The 20,005-nt window shown below is 41.2% G+C and overlaps 1 protein-coding gene across 1 annotated transcript in view; it reads right to left on the reverse strand.

Moving 5' to 3' along the window:
* SLCO5A1 (solute carrier organic anion transporter family member 5A1) overlaps positions 1 to 20,005 on the reverse strand; it is an 82,462-nt gene that overhangs the window by 10,003 nt on the left and 52,454 nt on the right. The window contains exons 4-5 of the mRNA XM_086609376.1: positions 17,607 to 17,771; positions 12,610 to 12,808 (exon numbers count right to left, since the gene is read on the reverse strand). Coding sequence (XP_086465502.1) covers positions 12,610 to 12,808; positions 17,607 to 17,771 — 364 coding nt within the window. The remainder of the gene's footprint in view (positions 1 to 12,609; positions 12,809 to 17,606; positions 17,772 to 20,005) is intronic.

Consider the following 20,005-nt stretch of genomic DNA (forward strand, 5'->3'; position numbering starts at 1 on the left):
AATAGAGATTTTATAAACATATAATCCCACCATGGCTCTACTTTACCATATCAGTTGTACCACTGCAGCTCAATCCAGAAGTAACAAAGGCCTTAATAACACCAGCGACTGTATCTGTCAGATGACAGACTCCTCATTAGAAGATGCTACAGGAAAAAACCCCACTGATCAAATTATGTTTTTTGCTACCAGTAGAAAGAAATCAACTCTGGTTACAACTGATCTTCGGCTGTCACCATCACAGGTTTTGACTCAGGTTGACTAAGCCACACAGTCACCAAACTAACCAGCTCCTGTCTTATGTATGATATCACTTCAGCCCTGCCCAAAACAACTCAGGTCACTTAAAAATGCCCTGCTTTGGGCACAAACCCAAGAGGAGACACCCAGCTACTCCCTGCACTGAAGGAAAGCCCAAGGTGACACCGGACTTTCAACATTCCTGGCTAGCGTAAGGTTTTGGAGTACAAAACAAAGGAGGAAAAGCATTAGCAGGCAACCTCACTGGGAGAAAATAATAGCAAAAACCCCTACGTAACCGTATATACAAATTCTGATTATAGAGAAGCAGAGAGTGTTAAAATGAAAGAGTTAGAGAAAACAGATACTAGTTTGTTTGTTTCCAAATTAAAAATGGACTGGCATAACTGGACCCAGTGTATATCAAGCTAATATCAGAGGATGTAAGGTGCCAGTCTCTATTATCTAGAAGCTCCTCATTTATGATCATAAATACGATCATATCATGTTTTTCTGATGAATAACTGGTCTGAAAAGCCTTTTACTTTTAATGGTCATATTTTCTTGAAAACCTCAGACTAGTTTATAAAGAGTTACTACATATACTACCTTTGGCCCTTTCAGTTCCTAGGATTGCTCAGATGAGCTTTGTAGCTCTGTTTTTTTTTCCTTGGCTGGCTAAAGGCTAAATGAAAACTTATATTTGTACGTGTACATTTTCTCTGAAAACCTTAGAAACACACGAAAATGGCTGTTGAGACCACTCTTGTCTCTTCATCAGTATCCTGTCTCCAACAGTAGCCATAAGAAGATGACTAGGGAAGAGCAAGAACAGGGCAAGTAACTCCCCCCGAAAAAGTATTCTCTTGGCCTCTAATGAGGGTCAGCCCAAAATATTTTCTGTGTCTGATGTGGGTTTTTAGTTAATAAACCCCAATTGTTTTTCCATGTACTTATCCTATTGAGATAAAAATTTTTGCACTTACAATATCCAACAGCAAGGATTTGTTGACAGTCCACAGCCTGTTACATGAGCTGTTCTTTGTTTTGAATCTGGCTCTCACTAGATTTATGTCACAGCCATCACTTCTACTACTTTCCTTGTACATTCTGAACACATGAAGGCTCCCGAAAAAATAAACTTAAGGGGTTCCTATGACCAACATGAAAATATTTGCAAGCTCTAGTGAAATAATCTAGTCACAATTAAATGAACCACATCTAATATTAACTAATCTAATCTAATCATATCTAGTATTACCTGAAGGCATTATGCCAGAAGGTACCTGAAGGTATAGGCATAAAGTATTACCTTTTATCCATGCTGTTACTGAACATGCTAGCTCAGGTATCAAAAAGAAAATAACTGTTCTGCTTAGATATATATGCAGCCACACCCTGAAATCTAAGTTATTTTCTGCTGTCATTACGCAGCCAAATTATAACAAGTATGAACTTTTAAACATCCCATATTATATTTATACCTATTTTTACTACACTTGCCATGCTCTCTGTCTTGTTTCAGGTTGCTAAATTAATTTAATAAGGGGAAAAGCAAAAGTCTGCAGTGTGGTTTATTGCTGGTTCAATTTTCTGCGTCTCATTTGGAATTTCATCTGGGTTTAAAATACTGCCAGCAACATGACTGCATTAAACCAATGGAAAAGTTACCTGAATGACCTTATTCATATCGATCTACTTCCAAGTGATAGGGTTGGCTGAGGCTAGGGACCCTAGCTCTTATTTCCTAAATACCTTTCTGTCTAAAGAAATCACGGTTCCTGCATTCTGCACCCGCACTCCCTCTTCACTGCGTAAGGTGATTCCAAGCCACTGAGAACTAAAAAGCAGCTGGTATCAACATTTTCACCTGAAGCTCCTCCTGTTACTTAGGAAAACCTCCATTTTATTACGCTACTTTCTGTCATAGCTGCACTCTAGGCTCGTAAGTGCTACTTTGTGTCTCAAAGCACCTGAATATTCAGTACCACAACGCGCAAGTTTTTCAGAAGATGGAGGGCCAGTTTCAAGCCACTTGTTTTATCGGCTGCAATTTGCAATACTTAAACATGAAACTTTTTAGTCCTTCCAGGTGCCAGTCAGAAAGGCAGGTTCTGTAAGGAATCAAGACAACTGGCTCTTCTCAAGATCTCAAAAAATTCAGAAGATGGAAGTGAGGGCCTGACTTTCTGACTGGCACTCTGGCCAGGGAAGGTGAGATGGGAGCCAAGAGTGATGACAAGACCAGACTAGAATTGAGTCTAGAGACAATGACCACAGACAGACTCAGTCCAGTGATCACACAGCAAGTCCACGAGAAAGAAGGGCAGTACTTTCTGCCTCCAGCTTTCTTCACAACAGCTCTTAGCAGTGACAGAGCTGACCTTGGACTGAACCAGCTGAACTCTTTCAGTGCAGGTGACCAAGCTCCTAGAAGTGGGGAGGACGCTCTCTGCACCCTGACACTGTACAGGAATACCAGTGCCCACTACAGAAAGCTCAGTGAGCTCCTACACACACAGCAAAATGCTGCCCCTTTGTGCTGATAGCCTTCTTCAGACACACCACACTTCATGGATTTATAGAAGGTCTCTTCTGGAAGAGGAAGCTTCCTCATCAGCTCTGCAGTTGCCTGAGGTGGGAACACTGAGGTTCCAGGTCTTCCACAACCTGAATGGGTTCAAACCTACATCTCCTTGATGGTGTTCTTATCAGCAAGCTCCGGAATGGTGTATCTTTCCATCTTTCCTGCTGAAACTGAACAGGTTCTCAATACTGTTCATGTCTCCTCATCAATAACTGTCTACCGCCGTATCTACAAGCAAAACCTGGAGCAGAGACCAGGACTGAAGCCATTTCTTCCAAGAAATTTCTCCTTTCAGAAGCTTTTAAAGTTAGGTTCGCCCCTTGCTTACTCTCTTTTCTTCTGCTGCAATTCTATACATTCCTCATTTTTCTCCTTTCTCTTTCCTTGTATCCACCATCCATTTGCGGAGTGTAGATGGTGCTCTTGGGGACATCAGGAGTTCAGGGTCAGATTCTCTCTGACTAAATAGCTGGGTAGAGGCTACCACACAGAAGATGAACAACTTTTGTAGCAACCAATTTTCTGACTTCCTAGCAAAAATCCAGTATAAGAAAGATCTTATCTCCTCCACAATAACTGTTAAACATAGTGGCCAATGCTAATAAAGGGGTATCATTGGGAAACACATATACACTCCATAAGGAGTTGGACATACTTGAAATGCTTCCTTCCCATCTCTGAGTCACAGCAGCTTAAACATCTCCACCTACCTGGCTCCCTAAAACCACACAAGAGTGTATGTTTGGTCACTTGGAGAACTCCAATAGCTTATTTCACTTCAGTAGTCCTTGAGAACAGGTAACTATACTAGTCTCTGAAACTGAAGAGTCTAAGATATGCTTAATCTGGGTTCTGGAAAGAATTCACATTTCAAACATGTCCCAAAGTCCTTCTTCAGTGAATACACTCCTCTATCCTATCTGCAGTGGTCACAATGGCAGAAATCTAGTTTAGCTCAGAAGATAGGGCCGTGCAGTCTGTCATCTGCATGGTTTTCTGACTCTTCATATCTAGAACACATGGTAGCTGAACAAGTGAAGAAAGGGGGTGCTTTGAGAACATAGTTTTGAATAACTATTTTTCTTGTGGGTTTTATTACAGTGGTACTAGAAACCTTTGATGCGTCATTAGCTTAGTTCAAAAGATCACTCTGAATACTCCATGTATCACCTTTCATCAGTGTTTTGCAGACTGCAAGATGCTGCAGCTCACAGCTGCAGTCACTCTGGACCCACAGAGGGGAAAAGCTTCTGGATCCTCCAAGAGGTTGGATCTGCCTAGCTCCATGACACAAGGCTGTCCCTCCTTCCTCTTTCTGCCTGACACTTTTAAACTAGCTAACACTTTTTTTCACAAATGGAAGCGAAGTGTCCTTCATTTCATCATTTATCCAGTAGTCCACTGATTAGATATGAAAACCCAGTTTCAAAGAACATTGAAGCAATCCATGTGAGGTTGAAGGTGATAAAGAGGAGAGGTTGCAGGAGAGAAATGCAAAGGTCTTTTCCAGAGACTAGAATATACGTATGAAAATCTCCAACTCCAGGAGAAGACTGTGCCCTTTGCCTTCTCACACCTGAGTGGTAATCAGAGCTGCAGACACCATCCTATTTCGCCTGTGGTCCGTGTGCAGTCCAGTCCAGAAGATGTGAATTTCTGAGAACAAATGCCAGTATGACCCCTACAGAATCTGCAAAACCAGACAGAGCGAAGTCCTGAGCTCAGTTGGGGCATGAGTATTTGCACATGCACCATAAGCAGAAGTCTTGCCTTGCAAATTACATTGGTATGCACAACCTCTCCACACCAGGCACCGCAGCGTAGCATTGAATTAATTGTGCCACCTTGTGTGCCCTGCTCTCAGTATTGCTCAGTGTCCAACGCTGTTTAAAATTAGATCAAGTATCTCTCCTCTAAGCAGATCAATAGATATCCAGGGAATTTTAGCACCTCCTCAGCCAGGCAGGACTGAACAGGAATCTGGATTGAGTTTGTGGCTGCATCCTGTACGCATGCTCACAGACTGCGGGGGTTGCAGAGCCTCATGAGGGCTGCTGTTTGCTTGCCTTCACATCTGTAATGTGTGGACAGGACCGCTGTAAAGATAAACAGCTAGCATCAGACTTACAGCATCCCAGCTACCCCACCGACCACAAGGGATGTTCTTCTGCTCCCGTCTTCAACATCCGAACAGATCAGAGACTCGGTTTGGGAGCTGCTGTATGCACAGTGACTGTCACCCGTGTCATCTGTCATCTCACCTACTGTCATTAGTGACACTAAGCAGTGCAACTGCTGCTTAGTGACTTCCACTTGACTCATTTTTAATGTATTTATACACCACTATTTGCTTTTGCTGAATATGATGTCTTTCCAGCTGAGCACTTTTGCAGTCGATCAAATATTACTAAGTAGCTTTTAAATATTTATTGACCATCTACTGATCACACAAATCAGGTTCATAAATGTAGCTTGGAGCTACTTTACACTTTATGGTCTAGTTGGATGTTAACCAAAGCCTTTCTGAGTGTTTTCTTTCTAACGCCATAAACAAACAAGGTACAGTTTTAGAAACAAGTTGCAGCTTGAGCAGGAAATTAAATATCCAGGACTGATACTGGTTCTGTCACCTTCTCAGCTATCAGCTCAAACTTGTCTTATTATATTACGCTCAATTCCAGAAAGCTATATGCAGCAACATGTCATGTAGGAACAGGCAGAAGACTTTTCCAGTAATCTCTCAACAGAACCTCTTCTGTGATGGAAAACACCAAATCATCAAAACATTCCTCAGGAACACACTGATTTCAGCAGTGTGAAGAAGTTTTTCACACCAACAGGAGAGGCAGCATTTTTGGAGTTTCTCAAGTTCCTCGACAGCCTGCTGAGCTGGATGTTCCAGATGCCTGAATACTTGGAGTAAGCAGGGACTCCCAAACCTGCCTGAGAGACCTTCATGCCCAAGTCTTGGCTGCCAGCAGGGCTCTGCCACCCCGCACGTGGACAGGTCTGGAGACAGCCCAGGCTGCCAGGAAAGGCACAGCTCAGGTTGCCATCTCCAACCTCTCCCACCCTGTGAAACGCATTTTTCTGACCTCTTATCCCTCTGTCATCTAAAACCCTTCTCAGCAGCAGATGGGTCGTGTTGTTCCACAGGCAGGAGAGCCCGCTGCCCAGCTCGCTCCGCTTACGTAGCTAACTTGCTTCAGCTGCATTGCTGAACATTACCATGACACAGAGGTTAGGCAATCAGCTTAAAAATAAAAGTGAATGAAATCAGGCATGCAAGAAATAAGAAGCATGAACTGAACTGAGACCGCTGTGATAATTTAATTTCATGACCATTTTTTTGTTTGCCCCGGAAGAAGTCTTAAATTTACAGATACGCAAAACAAATATACTCCAATTAGTAACAAGCTACTGCAAGCTGTGTCTCCTCAGTTTTCACCACTTTTTGAACCTCCGCAAATCACTGTAGGGTTTATTTCAGGGATTTTTTTTGTTGTTTACAGCAAATGCCTTGCACGCAAAGAGAGGTTTTTTTCATGCTTTCAAAAACATGTGATACACAAAATCATCTATTAACTGTCTCCAAAAGCTCATTGTCAGACAGTTGTAAGAGGTTCATGCTTTCAACTTTTTTACCTTCACTGTTCATTTGTTGTTCACCGCCCTTTCAATGATGGGAAACTAAGGATGAGGGAATTTAGATGCTGGGGACATGAAATCTCTACTGACATATACCTGTGTAATTCCATTTTCATCACACGTGATCTACCATATTGCACGTATCATAACAGATTTCTGTGAACACTTCTCCCAGTAGGGGATCATTTTTTCTTGAAGGTACATATTTTTACAGCAATAAACTGAACCAAAGTACCCTATTAATCCTCATCTGACACTGGGAAGCTGTCTACTCTCCACAAAGGAAAACGAGAGCATTGGATCCCTGAATTACTGCACAGCACATCGCAGAGTTACCTGCACTGGTCAGGAAGAGCAGGCTTTTATGGAAATTGCACCGAAGCTGCTAAATCCTGCTCGGGAGCTGGCCTGTGTGAAAAGCAGCTTAGTTTCAATGCACTCATCACTGCAGACACACGGGATGTCTGAGAAGCAGCTGCCTGCCTATTTCAGTGGGTGCAGATACTGTCAATTTGCAGCGCTGCATCACCTGAGCTGCCAAAGACACCCGTGATGCACACACACATGAACAGAAAGCAGTCCCAAACGACAGCGTTTCCTGAACCATTCTTTCAATTACAAACAACGACGACGCTCCTTTCATTAATAAGATTCAACTGCAAGTTTGCTAAACACACGCTCTGGGACAAAACCCAGAATCCAATCTGACAAATTGCATTTGTTCATTTCTTGGGGAGGCTGTTCTGTGTCTCTGTGACACGATGCTGGTAAAGCTAATAATGAGGAGACCTTTATTAGATGTGACTAACGATAAAAGGGATCCTAGTTCCTAACATTTTTCTTTTTCTAAATCCTGTTCTCCCCTCCAACTATAACTCTGTGCAAGGCTTGTGGTATAGGAGTAAAGTAAGAAAAGGGAAAGTATAAGGCAAGATTTATTGCCTGGAGTTTTTAGAGCTGTGACCTGTTATTTCAGATACTCAGGGTTGGACTGAAATGTCATTGTGTTGGCAGTCAATGCACACATATTGGACAAAAAAGGTGGACCCTCTTCCCATGAGGCTACAACGTAAATGAAATGCATTTAAAAAAAAAAAAAAAACACCAACAAAAAAAACACCAACAAAAAAAACACAACAGTGCCTGACTATATTTTAGTAACATTTAAACAAAGAATTGGTTTGCACATGATTTTATTCATATCTGTTTAGATCGCTTTAGTAACCTACAGGACCAAGGAAACACAAAGGAAAGGAGATAAACCCTCACCATATAATTTCTATTATCTTAATATTGGGCTATAAGATAAAAGGATTATCTTAATTTGATAGCTATATTTTTGGTTTGGTATTGAAGGACATTCTGGATGGCAGAGGTCTGCAGTCTCCTTGTTGGCAAACAGCTGGAATTGCAGCAATGATGCAATTTTTGTGTAGCTGTCAAACAAGGGACCCTCTCACTGTGTTAGCTGGATTCCTTCTTTGTTGTTATTGTTCTGATCCAATTAGTCACTGCTTTCAAGTTAAGGGATCCAACTGGCTCATTGGACTGAAAGAGATACAAGACTAATAGAAACCCAAACTAGTGGTACAAGAGTTAAGAATAGAATTTTTTTTTTTTATGTGGAGTGCCTCAGTAAGTCAACTGCATGCTTTAACTAAACCTTAATTGCACCAAAACAACAAAAAGCAATCAAAATGGTCTGTTTTGATTCATTACACACCAGAAATGAGAGAGATGGAACTAAACTAATCCAGGAATTTGCCACTATGAGTAAGCTCCCCATAGAGCCTGTTTTAGTTGCTTTATACTACAAAACATGGAAAGGACAGGTCTATAAAGAACCAAAGTAGTTGATCTCTGCTATTTCCCCTTTATTCAGCACTGATGAGGCCACACCTGCAGTGCTGGGTCCAGTTCTGGGCTCCCCAGTAAAAGAGAAGCATGGATGTACTGGAGATAATCCATTGAAGGGCCACTAACGTGCTTTCCTCTGAGGAAAGACTGAGACAGCTGGGGCTGTGCAGCCTGGAGAAGAGAAGGCTCAGGGGGATCTCATCAATGTATACAAATACCTGAAGTAAAGGTTCAAAGAGGACAAAGCCAGGCTCTTTTCAGTGGTGCCCAGTGACGGGACCAGAGGCGTAAACTGAAACACAAGAGGTTCCCTCTGTATGTCAGGAAACACTTTTTCACTGTGAGGGTGACCGAACACTGGCACAGGTTGCCCTGAGAGGCTGTGGAGTCTCCTTCCTTGGAGATCTTCAAAAGCTGCCTAGACAAGGAGACAATTCACTGATTGAGGACTTCTCATTATGGTGCAAGAGAAGGGATGCATTTTGACATTGTGTAAAATAACACATATTTTACACTGTGTTCAAATATCAAACATGCCTTCAGAGACAAGGCTGGGGCACAGAACAACAGGTTCTAAAATGCTGAGATGTATAATACAGAGGTGCCCTTGGTATTCCTGATAACAGAAGTGCTGATGACACACAACAACAGCAAAGCTGCTTGTGCCCAACATAAACCAGCAGAAAATCCTTGCAAATGTATTCTAATCTGTGCATGCCTCCAGGTCCCAACCACTTCCTCACAGCTGGTACAGTTGGAAAAATACTGAGTTACGAAACATACTGAATTATGAAATATCATTGCCTACTTTGCCGAGTACTGGTATGCACGTACTTCTATGTCAACTAAAACCCAGCTTATCCTTTTCCTCTGTACTCGTTTATGGCTCAGTTCATCAAAGAAAAAAGAAAAGAACAGTAGAACTGAACATGTTTGTCCAGAGAAGAGTCTCCTGCAGGGAATGCCTACGCTGCCCAATGCAGCTGAGATCTCTGGGCTGCTGCCAGCGCAGGTAGCTCAGACCTCAGACCCGGGACAGTCATGTTAGTGTAGAGCATCATGCAAGACATTTACTCTGAACCAAGTAGCTGTACTGCTTCTCCCATCCGATCTAGCCTGTTGAACTGGCTTTGATGTCCATACGCTGCACTGCATTGGAACGACAGAATGAAGCATGTGTTTTACTAAACCTCAAAATGAAAGCGTGCTTTTTTGTTACATGAACAATAACATTCTTTGATCTCTGAGTTAAAGAGTTGTCTACTAAGTAAATGATTTGAAACTATCAAATGATTGACCATGAAGATTAAGAGAATGTTTATCATGTTTCTATCTAAACTAGAGAGGCATGGGTTTGATGTATGGACCACTCGGTGGATAAGGAATTGGCTCAATGGCCGCACTCAGAGAGTAGTGGTCAACGGCTCCATGTCCAAGTGGAGACCGGTCACGAGTGGCGTCCCTCAGGGGTCCGTGTTGGGCCCGGCCCTCTTCAACATCTTTGTCGGTGACGTGGACAGTGGCATGGAGTGCACCCTCAGCAAGTTCGCCGATGACACCAAGCTGTGTGGTGCCGTCGACACGCTGGAAGGGAGGGATGCCATCCAGAGGGACCTCGACAGGCTGGAGAGGTGGGCCCGTGCCAACCTCATGAAGTTCAACCAGGCCAAGTGCAAGGTCCTACATCTGGGTCGGGCAATCCCAGACACAAGTACAGGCTGGGCGGAGAATGGATCGAGAGCAGCCCTGAGGAGAAGGACTTGGGAGTACTGGTGGACGAGAAGCTCAATATGAGCCGGCAATGTGCTCTTGCGGCCCAGAAGGCCAACTGCGTCCTGGGCTGCATCAAGAGGAGCATGGCAAGCAGGTCGAGGGAGGTGATTCTCCCCCTCTACTCTGCCCCTGTGAGACCTCACTTGGAGTATTGCGTCCAGTTCTGGAGTCCCCAACATAAGAAGGACATGGACCAGTTGGAAAAGGTCCAGAGGAGGGCCATGAAGATGATAAGAGGGCTGGAGCACCTTTCCTATGAGGACAGGCTGAAAGAGTTGGGGCTGTTCAGCCTGGAGAAGAGGAGGCTCCGGGGTGACCTTATAGCGGTCTTCCAGTACCTCAAGGGGGCCTACAGGAAAGATGGGGAGAGGCTGTTCAGGAGGGCCAGCTGTGATAGGACAAGGGGTAATGGTTTTAAAATAGAGGGAAGTAGATTCAGGTTGGATATTAGGAAAAAATTTTTTACCATGAGAGTTGTAGAACACTGGAACAGGTTGCCCAGAGAGGTGGTGGATGCTCCATCCCTGGAGACGTTCAAGGCCAGGTTGGATGAGGCCCTGAGCAACCTGATCTAGTTGGAGATGTCCCTGTTCCTTGCAGGAGGGTTGGACTAGATGACCTTTGAAGGTCCCTTCCAGCCCTAACCATTCTATGATTCTATGATTCTATGTCAGATATTCAAGAAGAATTTATGTGTAGTCTTGCTTCTTTATTATCATTTTGACAATAAATTTGTATTTGATACCTGCATTGAAAAAAACATATAGGGCTGAGGCTGCAAACTGCTGAACGGTGCTTTATAACATGCTGGTAATTCTCAATTTATGATGACATTACAGCCTAAGCATACTTATTTTTATAGTGATTTCCAAGAGCTGATATACCTCAACACTTCTGAGAATTTTGCCATTACCATCTCTCACCTCTTTTCTCAATAAGAACAATTAGATGAAGGTGGTAAAGAAGTACTGCTACTGCAGACGTTCATAACAGCTGTGAATAGATGCCTGTTTCAGTTCATGCTATGTATTTACTGCAAATGTTATTACTTACTGTAAAAAAAAAATAGATACTCTTACAATTCCAGTGTGACAGTTATGTGTTACACAGCAATAGTTTGCCTTCTCTTCACTTTAGAAACAGATTTAAATTAAATAACACTTTCACACAAACAGAAAACTACAGCCTTCTCATTAGCCAGGCAGGGATACTGTGACTCGCCAAACAGTTCAATTCATTGCTATCTGAAATCTATGCTTTCATTCCTAATAATTTTCATTTCTTCATCTACGCCTACAGGCTGTCACAAAGATCAACAGAAGGTGGACAAACAAAGCATTCCACCCCCTTCCCATCCTCATTCTGTCCTTTTTCAGCCCACTATGCTCAGATGAGGATATATCACCATGCTACTCCCCTCTACAGTCAGCCACTCAGCTTTAACTCTAGGTATTAAGAGTACAAATGAGTAAACCATTAGCTCATGACTTTCAGTTGCTGGTTTTCCTTGCTCTGGGATTGGGGTTTAACATCAATGTAGCAACATCTAGCAACACGCAATGCAAAATATTCTCTGTGTAAACAGTGCCTATTTTCTTCCTCCCTTGCTTTCCATTTTTCCTCTTTGTTTTTCACTTGACTTGCTCATTGCCCCACTGTAGTTCTTTTTTACCCCATTTCATCATCTCTTTTCCTGCTCTGCACTTCTTCTATGCTGTCTTCCAAATCTCAAAACAAGAAATAAAATAAAAGCTCATGATCAGGCTTCTGAGGAATTACCTGCTTACAACTTTTACCACACTGTCCTCCTTCCAAATATCCCTCATTTCTTTAAAATGCCCTTCCATGCATTTCTCAATGTCACAGCCTAAATCCCTCACTCCCAATACCTTCCTGCATCCACACCTTCTTTTTCATGAAAGCATTCTTCATTTTCAATATACCTTTAAGGGTCGTGATCTAATCCGTGTCTTGGTGATGATCCAGCAAGCACCGGAGGGCATCCATACATCTAGTAAGGAGTTCAGAAGCAGCACACACCACTAACATTGATAGCACATGCCCAAGTGATTCATCTCAAGTAGGGGTTGTAGACCTAAGACACTATTACGGTGGTAACAAACCAACCTATTCAGACGCAATCTTTATAATCCCTTTAGTATTTTCACAATTTCATGAGCAGAAAACATTTCGAAACACCAACTAAACTCTGAGCAATCTACAGAGTACAATATTCTTTTTTTTCCTGCAAAAATCACTGAAGTACATTCTAATGCATTTTCCCATTCCTCAAAAAGGTGAGTTATTACATAAGCTTCACTATAAACTAGATGTAAAACCGAAGGGCCACATAGTAACAGCGTATGTTCATATCACAATACTCATCGCATTCTCATTTGAACGTGTGGCTTCTTCAAGACATCAACCATCAGCATTTTTTACATTTCTTTATCAGGCTTACTGGAAAAAGCTGGTTTTGCCACAGATGAGTCCAAGATACTTACCCAGTCGTGTAAGGTATATTTATTCCCCCTAGATTAATGCTTTCACATCCAACAATGAAGAGAGTTGAAAAGCAGAGCAGAGACACACCACTGCAGATCATAGCCAACTTTGCAGACTCTCTCGCACCAAGTTTCAGTTTTTTTATAATGTAGCCGCCTAGGACAATACCAACACCAGCACTCGGGACAATAATCACACCTGCCAGGAAGAAAATCAAGCAACATTACAACAGGACCTATAGGAATGGTATAAAATATAAATATTGGGTTGATTCCCTAATTAGGACTACAAATGCTGCACTAAGATCTCCATTGTCTGATTCTCTGCTAGCAAACTGAGTCAGACTTTTCAAACCTCTGGAGTGTTGTCAAAGAACTAATAAAAGCCTCCTTATGATATTACCAGCAGCCAAAGCACTATAAGAGAACTATTGTACTTAGAAGCAGAAACATTGCTTTGTATTTATTTTAGAATGGGGAGAAGGGATAGGATGCACGTCACTCCAGTTTAATTACTGAAAATTTGAAGAAATTCAGATTTGGACACAAACCTTCCTCTTCCTACTCTCATGATTAATTTCAGTGAAGCACAAGTGCTAACCTCAGGCAGGACCCCAGAAGCCTTCCCACTTGGGAGCGCACACGTAAGCCTGGCTGCAAATTCTGCCATCTGGATACTTTGCTCAAGTTGAATGGCACCTTCCTACAACTGGCAGCCCCAGTCACCCCAGTGCGGCCTTGTGGAGTGCAAACTGATCAAACACGATTAAATTAAGATACTAGAATTAGTATTAGGGTAAATTTAAGGCACAAAAGTCATGTCCATGAAATTTCTGTCTCTCTGCTGCTGCAGTTATAAGGTGGCAGTTCAGCAACGTGTCACTGGGCTGTCCTCACTTCCCAGGGCCTGAGGTGGTGGTGTCAGTGAACGTCTTGCACTTCTTAGCTTCCCACAGCTTCTGCTTCTCACTAACATGTGAGAAGGTCCCTAAATAAGGTCTTTGCTAATAAAGATGCATTCCACATGAATATGGAATTTGAACAACTTTTGGCAGCTGCATCTAAGGAGAAGGAGCTAAACTTTATAATCCAAATACTTAAAGATGTTGCTCTTCTTTTTAAAGAAGACAGTAAAAATATCACTTGCCAATATCTTTAATATTACTGAAAAGCATTCTCATTCTCTGCTAATTTGTCTAAAGGTGAAGGGGTCTTTATATTTATCAAAATGTTGAGATCATGAAAGTAAAAATAAGAGGTAAAAATAGTTGTCGCCTTAATTATACTGCCATCACCAATGGCATTATAAAATAAAATGTCATTTCATGAGGAAGTTTCTTAATAATAACTCTTCACAGACTCAAAACCAGTCTTTCTCATAAGAGCAGAATTTAAATGTATAAGCCCTTCTAGGAGAATTAAATGATTTTCACAAAGTTCAAAGCTGTTATCTCTCTAAAGCTGTTATATCTCTCACCTTCAATGACTGAATATGAACGAGGAGAAAAACTAATGCAAATCCTTTCACTTGCACTGAAAATGTTCCCTCTGGGTGAAAATGGTAACTCAGCCATCTGAGTCTACCAGGCATGCCCTGCTCTATGAAATCTGTGTCAGAGAAGCCCACATCCATGCTGAAGGCGGACTGGGATCACTTGCAATGCCCTCTAAAACACCCCTATCAGGTGAATCAAATTCCATAGACCAAACTCACAGCTACATTAATTATATGAACCAAGGATCTAGCCCAAGGTGATGATAATTACCGATGATAAATTAACCTCAATATTTTACTCTTCTTCCTTCCATCTTATAGCTTAGCTTTGAGTTCTTAACCTCTTTTGGACTTGAATTTACCTTTTCTTTCTTATCCTTTGAGGGCATGTATATTGGAAAAGCCCTTCACTACAAATGAGAATGTGTGTGTGTACGTCTAGTACCTTGTCAAAACTGAGCATGTAAATATTTTGCGAGGAATTAAGTTAGTCGTTCTTCCATCAGTGAGCTATACTACACTGCTATTTTCATCCATCTTCTGCCTTGTCATGAAGATCAAAACATTAAAAATGAGGAGAAGAACATGAGCAAATTGCCTGCCAAGGCTTGCTCTCATTCAGGAAGATGGAAAGGTAAAGGAAAGCCTACACAGAAGAAGTATAAAGACCAATTCCTCCATGCAAAGTGAAGCTGGGGATGGAAAAACTCTGTCTCTGGGAGAAATTGGAAGGAGAAGGAGCAGATTTCGCTGTTTGTGGTGAAGGCAGTAGTCAGAAGTGCTCATTCCCTCCTATGTGTCAGGAAGCCTGACAAGTTCTTTTGCCCTAAATACAAACTCTACATCCTTATGCCCCTCTGTTTCTGCAGGGGATGTGAAATCAGAAGTGATGTACTGTCAAAGAAACACAGCTACTACAGTGCACTTCCAGAGGTGCTTCCAGGGCAAAGCAAAGCATGCACATCTAATCAGGACATGCATTCTTCTTTTTCAAAGGCATTTAGAGGAATTAAGCTTAAGATCTGATACTAAACTGTTGCGTTGCACTTTCCTTCATTTTATAATGACAGTTCAGCTTACAGGAATTATGCATCTGCCAAATACACTCCTGGGTACAGTGTTCTGAAACAATATCAGGTTTCAGTCAGCAATTTTCAAGCTTTATCCTTTTTGCTGTTGTCAGGATGCTGAGGCACTTGAGGCTTTTCACCGGGGCAAAAGATGATCTTAACAGCTACTAATAGTCTGGGAACAGAAAACTGCAATATCTGCTGAGCAGGCTACACTTCCAAAGGGAATACTGTGGAGATCTTCAAATCAATTCTGTCTATGTTACATCTTTTCTAGAACTAAAGGTAGATCCAATGTGTTTATAACCATTCTAGCAGAAGTTACCAGAGCAGTGCTTTATAACACATACTGTGTGGTTCTTTCAATTACAAATTATTTGAATTGTAACTCTCTTTTCCACCCATAAATCAGCTAGTAAAGCACCTGAAATTTTAATCTGGATTTGTTTAAGATCTACCTGTAACCAAAAGTCAAAGTTCATTGGTTTTTTGGACTTCAGAAATCCTAAAGGCTGAATGCCACCTGATCCATACACAGAAAACAAAACTCCAGACAAGACAAAGACTGCAGCACAAGCTGCACAAGTTCAAGACATGAAGCGTGGCACATGGCATTTTTGCTCGTGATTAATGCCAGGTTTCTTTAAAGACAGAAACAAATTGAGACTTAATTAAAGATTTCCTGCTTATGAATTGACACAGAAAATGACCAATAAAAAATATACTTCAGTAACACAAAGAGATTCAGCAAACACACATACTCAGTCGGCGATGTACATATGAACCATAGATGTAGTAATACAAAAAACATGTAAGTCCTCCTTTTGCTAACCAGAAGTTTGTAAACTGGACATGTCTTTTACTAGATTAGCCAGTAGCAACCTAATACAGAATCCCCAAGGAGTTGGAGTTGTGGAAGCAGTGCTCACTTGCCCATGTTGCACATCCAGCCTAAGCTATTTAATTTTCTTCTTCTGGTTCATTATAATAGTCTTTATCAAACAATTTATAACAGGGAAAACAACAGATGTTACCAGCTTCACACCCTGGTAGTCATGTAATTTTTCGCTCTTTTAATGTGCTGACTGTTGAATATTCTGTCTGGCAAGAATGTTTCTGGTTTATCCTGAGAACAGAGCGAGTTATGGAGCAGCAATACCATCAAAACTCATTACAGTAGAACTCCTATGCGTGTGTAGCTACCCTAAGCTTCAGATAGAATCACAGTCCCATCAACCAATGTTTCCTCCCTGAAGGAGGATTTCATGCCCCGAAGAAAATCTCATTCCAGCAAGCTCTCAAACAGAAGTCACTACATGATGCTTCTCTGATGTTTTCCCTCTGCATTCTAGAAAGACACCTCGCATTTCTTCCAGCTGCTGCAGCTCACAAACAATTCCCATGTGAGATGTCTGTGTCCTTTTCTCTTTTTCTTCTATTACTTTTTGTCTCTTCCTTGACTGATGACCCTGGACAGCTTCCCACTACATACTTCACCTCTGTTCCCACAATTCTCCACTCCATCACTCCTTTTCAGGCATAATATCTGAAGCATGGTGGGGGCAAAGAACTAACCTGCCTAGCAATTAGCAGCTATTCTACATGGGAAGCACTATGGAGAAGTCGAAAAGATGCTTATCAAGACAAGTGTCTTTGATGCAGCTAAGAGAGAAGGGAGATGATCTGCATTTCATGAGCCCCAATTCTGCACAACATTTTGGCCCCTTTCCCTAGGGAAGTTCCCATCTCTCCCTCCCACAGAGCAGTATGAAGCTTAAAATTTCGTCATTTGTAGCTCTGTTAGAAGTTGGACTCCGCTGTACATTGCTGTGGCAGCAGGGTAAGTGCCACATCTGCAAAAGAGGGGTCTCGGACCTGAAATGACAGGTGGGAGAGGATCTGGGGGGCTCTTCTGACTAGACTAGATTGCTATGCATTCCATTTTAATAAGTAAATAAGGAGAAAATCACCAGCCTGGAGGGGAGAGAGAACTGAAAGATGAGACAGATGAACAACTTGTCACTGGGGAAAAAGAAAGATTAGGGTATTTTGAAAATCAAAGACAAAATAAAATTCACACAAAATAAGAACAGCTTTAAAAGATCTTTTAAAGTGCATAAACTGCAGTAATACCTGTTGGTTCTCTAGACTGTTTTTGTTGCATTTTTCCTCCCTGAAGACCATTAACACATTAGAAAATGTCTGTCTAGGTTTATGTAAAAAAACCCATCCCTTTAACAATATAAATGGGTTCACATTTTACTAAACACATATAGCAAACATCAAAGAACAGCTTAAATATCTAATCAAGTACACAAAGCTGGATCCAATCATCTGTTCTAACAAGCACGTTTTTGGTTCATTTCTACATTGAATCATTTCATTAAAGAACGCCAACTTTTTCAACGTTACACTGCGTGGCAATGCCTTACCAGTGTAGATGCTGGCATTGGAAGCTGGGATGCCAAACTGTGACTCGATGAACTTGGGAATGAAGGTAATAAAAGCTGTGACAATGGCACTCTCAGCTGTGTATGACAAACTCACAAAAAGGAATGTCATGTTGCTTAAGATCCTGACAGCTGCTCTTGGAAGCTCTATAAAATGACAAAAATGACAAACGAATATTATAAATAATGAGCGAGAAACAAAAGCAAACTGAAACAAAACAAATTGATTTTCTTTGAGATGGACTGGCAATAATGGCTTGCTAGCATCTGGCTACATTTGCTAAGTGGAAGGGAGAGTGTTATTTGGGATTGCAATCTCTGCTGTCTGCTCTTACCCTATCTCACTGCATTGCCCCAGGGCTGCAGTCCCACTTTTCACAAACACAACTGAGGTCTGTTTTAACAAAACCATCTGAAGAAACAGGGTCTACATAGTAACACAATAAAGGAAAGAAAAACAGTAATAAAATGCAGTGATTTTGGAGTTATTCTGATATCTTATTTTGAAATTTTTAATGAGATAATGCATATCACACTGCTGAACCAGCAGTACTGTTTTTGCACTCCACAGGAGGAAAACAGATCACATACTCCTCCTGTAACACTGCTTCAAGGACCACACTTGGAAAGCTGCAATAATAATACTATAATTTGAAAAGAGAACCAAAAGATTTTTAATTAAACATTTTTCTACATGATTTAAAAGTATTTACTTATGCAGACAAAGCATACTGAAAAAATGGTCAATGATATCAATGAATCTCAATATATTTTACATACAGCTCATTTAATACTCTCAGAAGGGATAAAACAATCAATTAAAAAAGAGAGCACATCATTAACTGAAATTGAAAAAGTATTCATAGATGTTGCAATTATCCTGAAATCAAATATCAAAACCCCATGAAATTTAGCACTGTAGTTAAAAGAAACACTTGAGTACTTTTAATACAGTTCTGTTGCGATGTCAAATTATCATCACAAGATGATGATAACTCTATTCAAGACTCAATTTTTTCAGACTAGATGGCATGATTTTAAACACATTCTTTTTTTCCTTGGGGCTTCTACCAAGATCAGATTTTCTGTTCAAGTATTATGTATAACCTACTATGGTCTGGGTTTTTTTCATTTGCTTTTCAAGTGGTGCAGAAATTGAATGCTGCTTGAATCGAAGCCCATTCAATTCAATGACAAGAGCGCTCATTAGAAATACAACACGTTGAGTAAGTAAGAACTCCTGAGTGAGAATTTTACTGATGTTAAAAGTTGTCAAGTTAAAAATCTGTCTCACTTTCTCCATTGACTTTAGTAGGTTATCTGGACAAAAGCAAACAGAATTTATACTCTTGTCATGTCAAAACTTGTCAGGCTGAAAATTAGCACCTAAGTTGTCTGACTGCATCCAGTCTTAGCTTATGCCAGTCGTCAAAATTTATACTGAATTCATTATCAGTACAAGATCTATAATTTTAACGTAGTCAAATGCTCTCTTGTTGCCTCTATGAAGAATCATATTAAGTGTTAAATACAAAATTTGGTGGAAATAAGTAATGAATAAATCATATTAAGAAGCACTCATATATTTAAATCTCACTCATATATTTAAATCTTAATGTTTTTTACCACCTACAACTCTTTTTAAAAAAATGTGGCACTGCTTGCAATAGAAGAACGGAAGGAACAAGACAACAGGAATATGAGACAATATAATATCAACATAAATATATGGAAACTGTAATGCAACTGTATAACTTCAGAAACTACATTACATAGCAAGTACAAAGATAAAATAGTATCAGTATTTATTGGCAGATACGCTACATGTTCAAAATACAGCTGATCAAAATTTATCTCATTGTTCACAAGGAAATGAAAGAGAGCAAAAATGAAAGATCTGCAATATCATCAGATGTCAGCCCTCAAACCTCAACAGCTTTGGTTTTGTGTCTATTTTTGGGTTGGGTTGGGTTGGGTTGGGTTAGCTGCTGCGGGCTTAGGTGCAAGAAGAAAGCAAAGGGCAAGAGCCAAGATGCTCTAACCCAGCTTTTGCAAAGCCTCTCATGGGGCTAGATGACACAGTTTAAGAAAACAGCTGCCACAGGGCTGCAGTGGGGCAGCTGTAGCAGGATTTGCCTGGGGACAAGGTGTAGGATTGAGTGCTTCTCATCCTGCAACAGGAGCAAGCAGTTATGACCGTGCTGCTGCTGCTGTGAGAGAGGAGTCAGGAAACAGAAAGAGGGGGTGCCAGGATTGGTCCCACTGGAAACCGAGCTCTTTGGTGGCAGCTGATCACCTGTGCTCAAAACACGTGGAAGAAAATAAGAAGCCTTCAGAAGACTAGACATCACAGAGAGAAACACCATTTTACTAGGATGATG

The sequence above is a fragment of the Tauraco erythrolophus genome, chromosome 3 (assembly GCF_009769465.1).
Source record: "Tauraco erythrolophus isolate bTauEry1 chromosome 3, bTauEry1.pri, whole genome shotgun sequence".
Classification (NCBI taxonomy): domain Eukaryota; kingdom Metazoa; phylum Chordata; class Aves; order Musophagiformes; family Musophagidae; genus Tauraco; species Tauraco erythrolophus.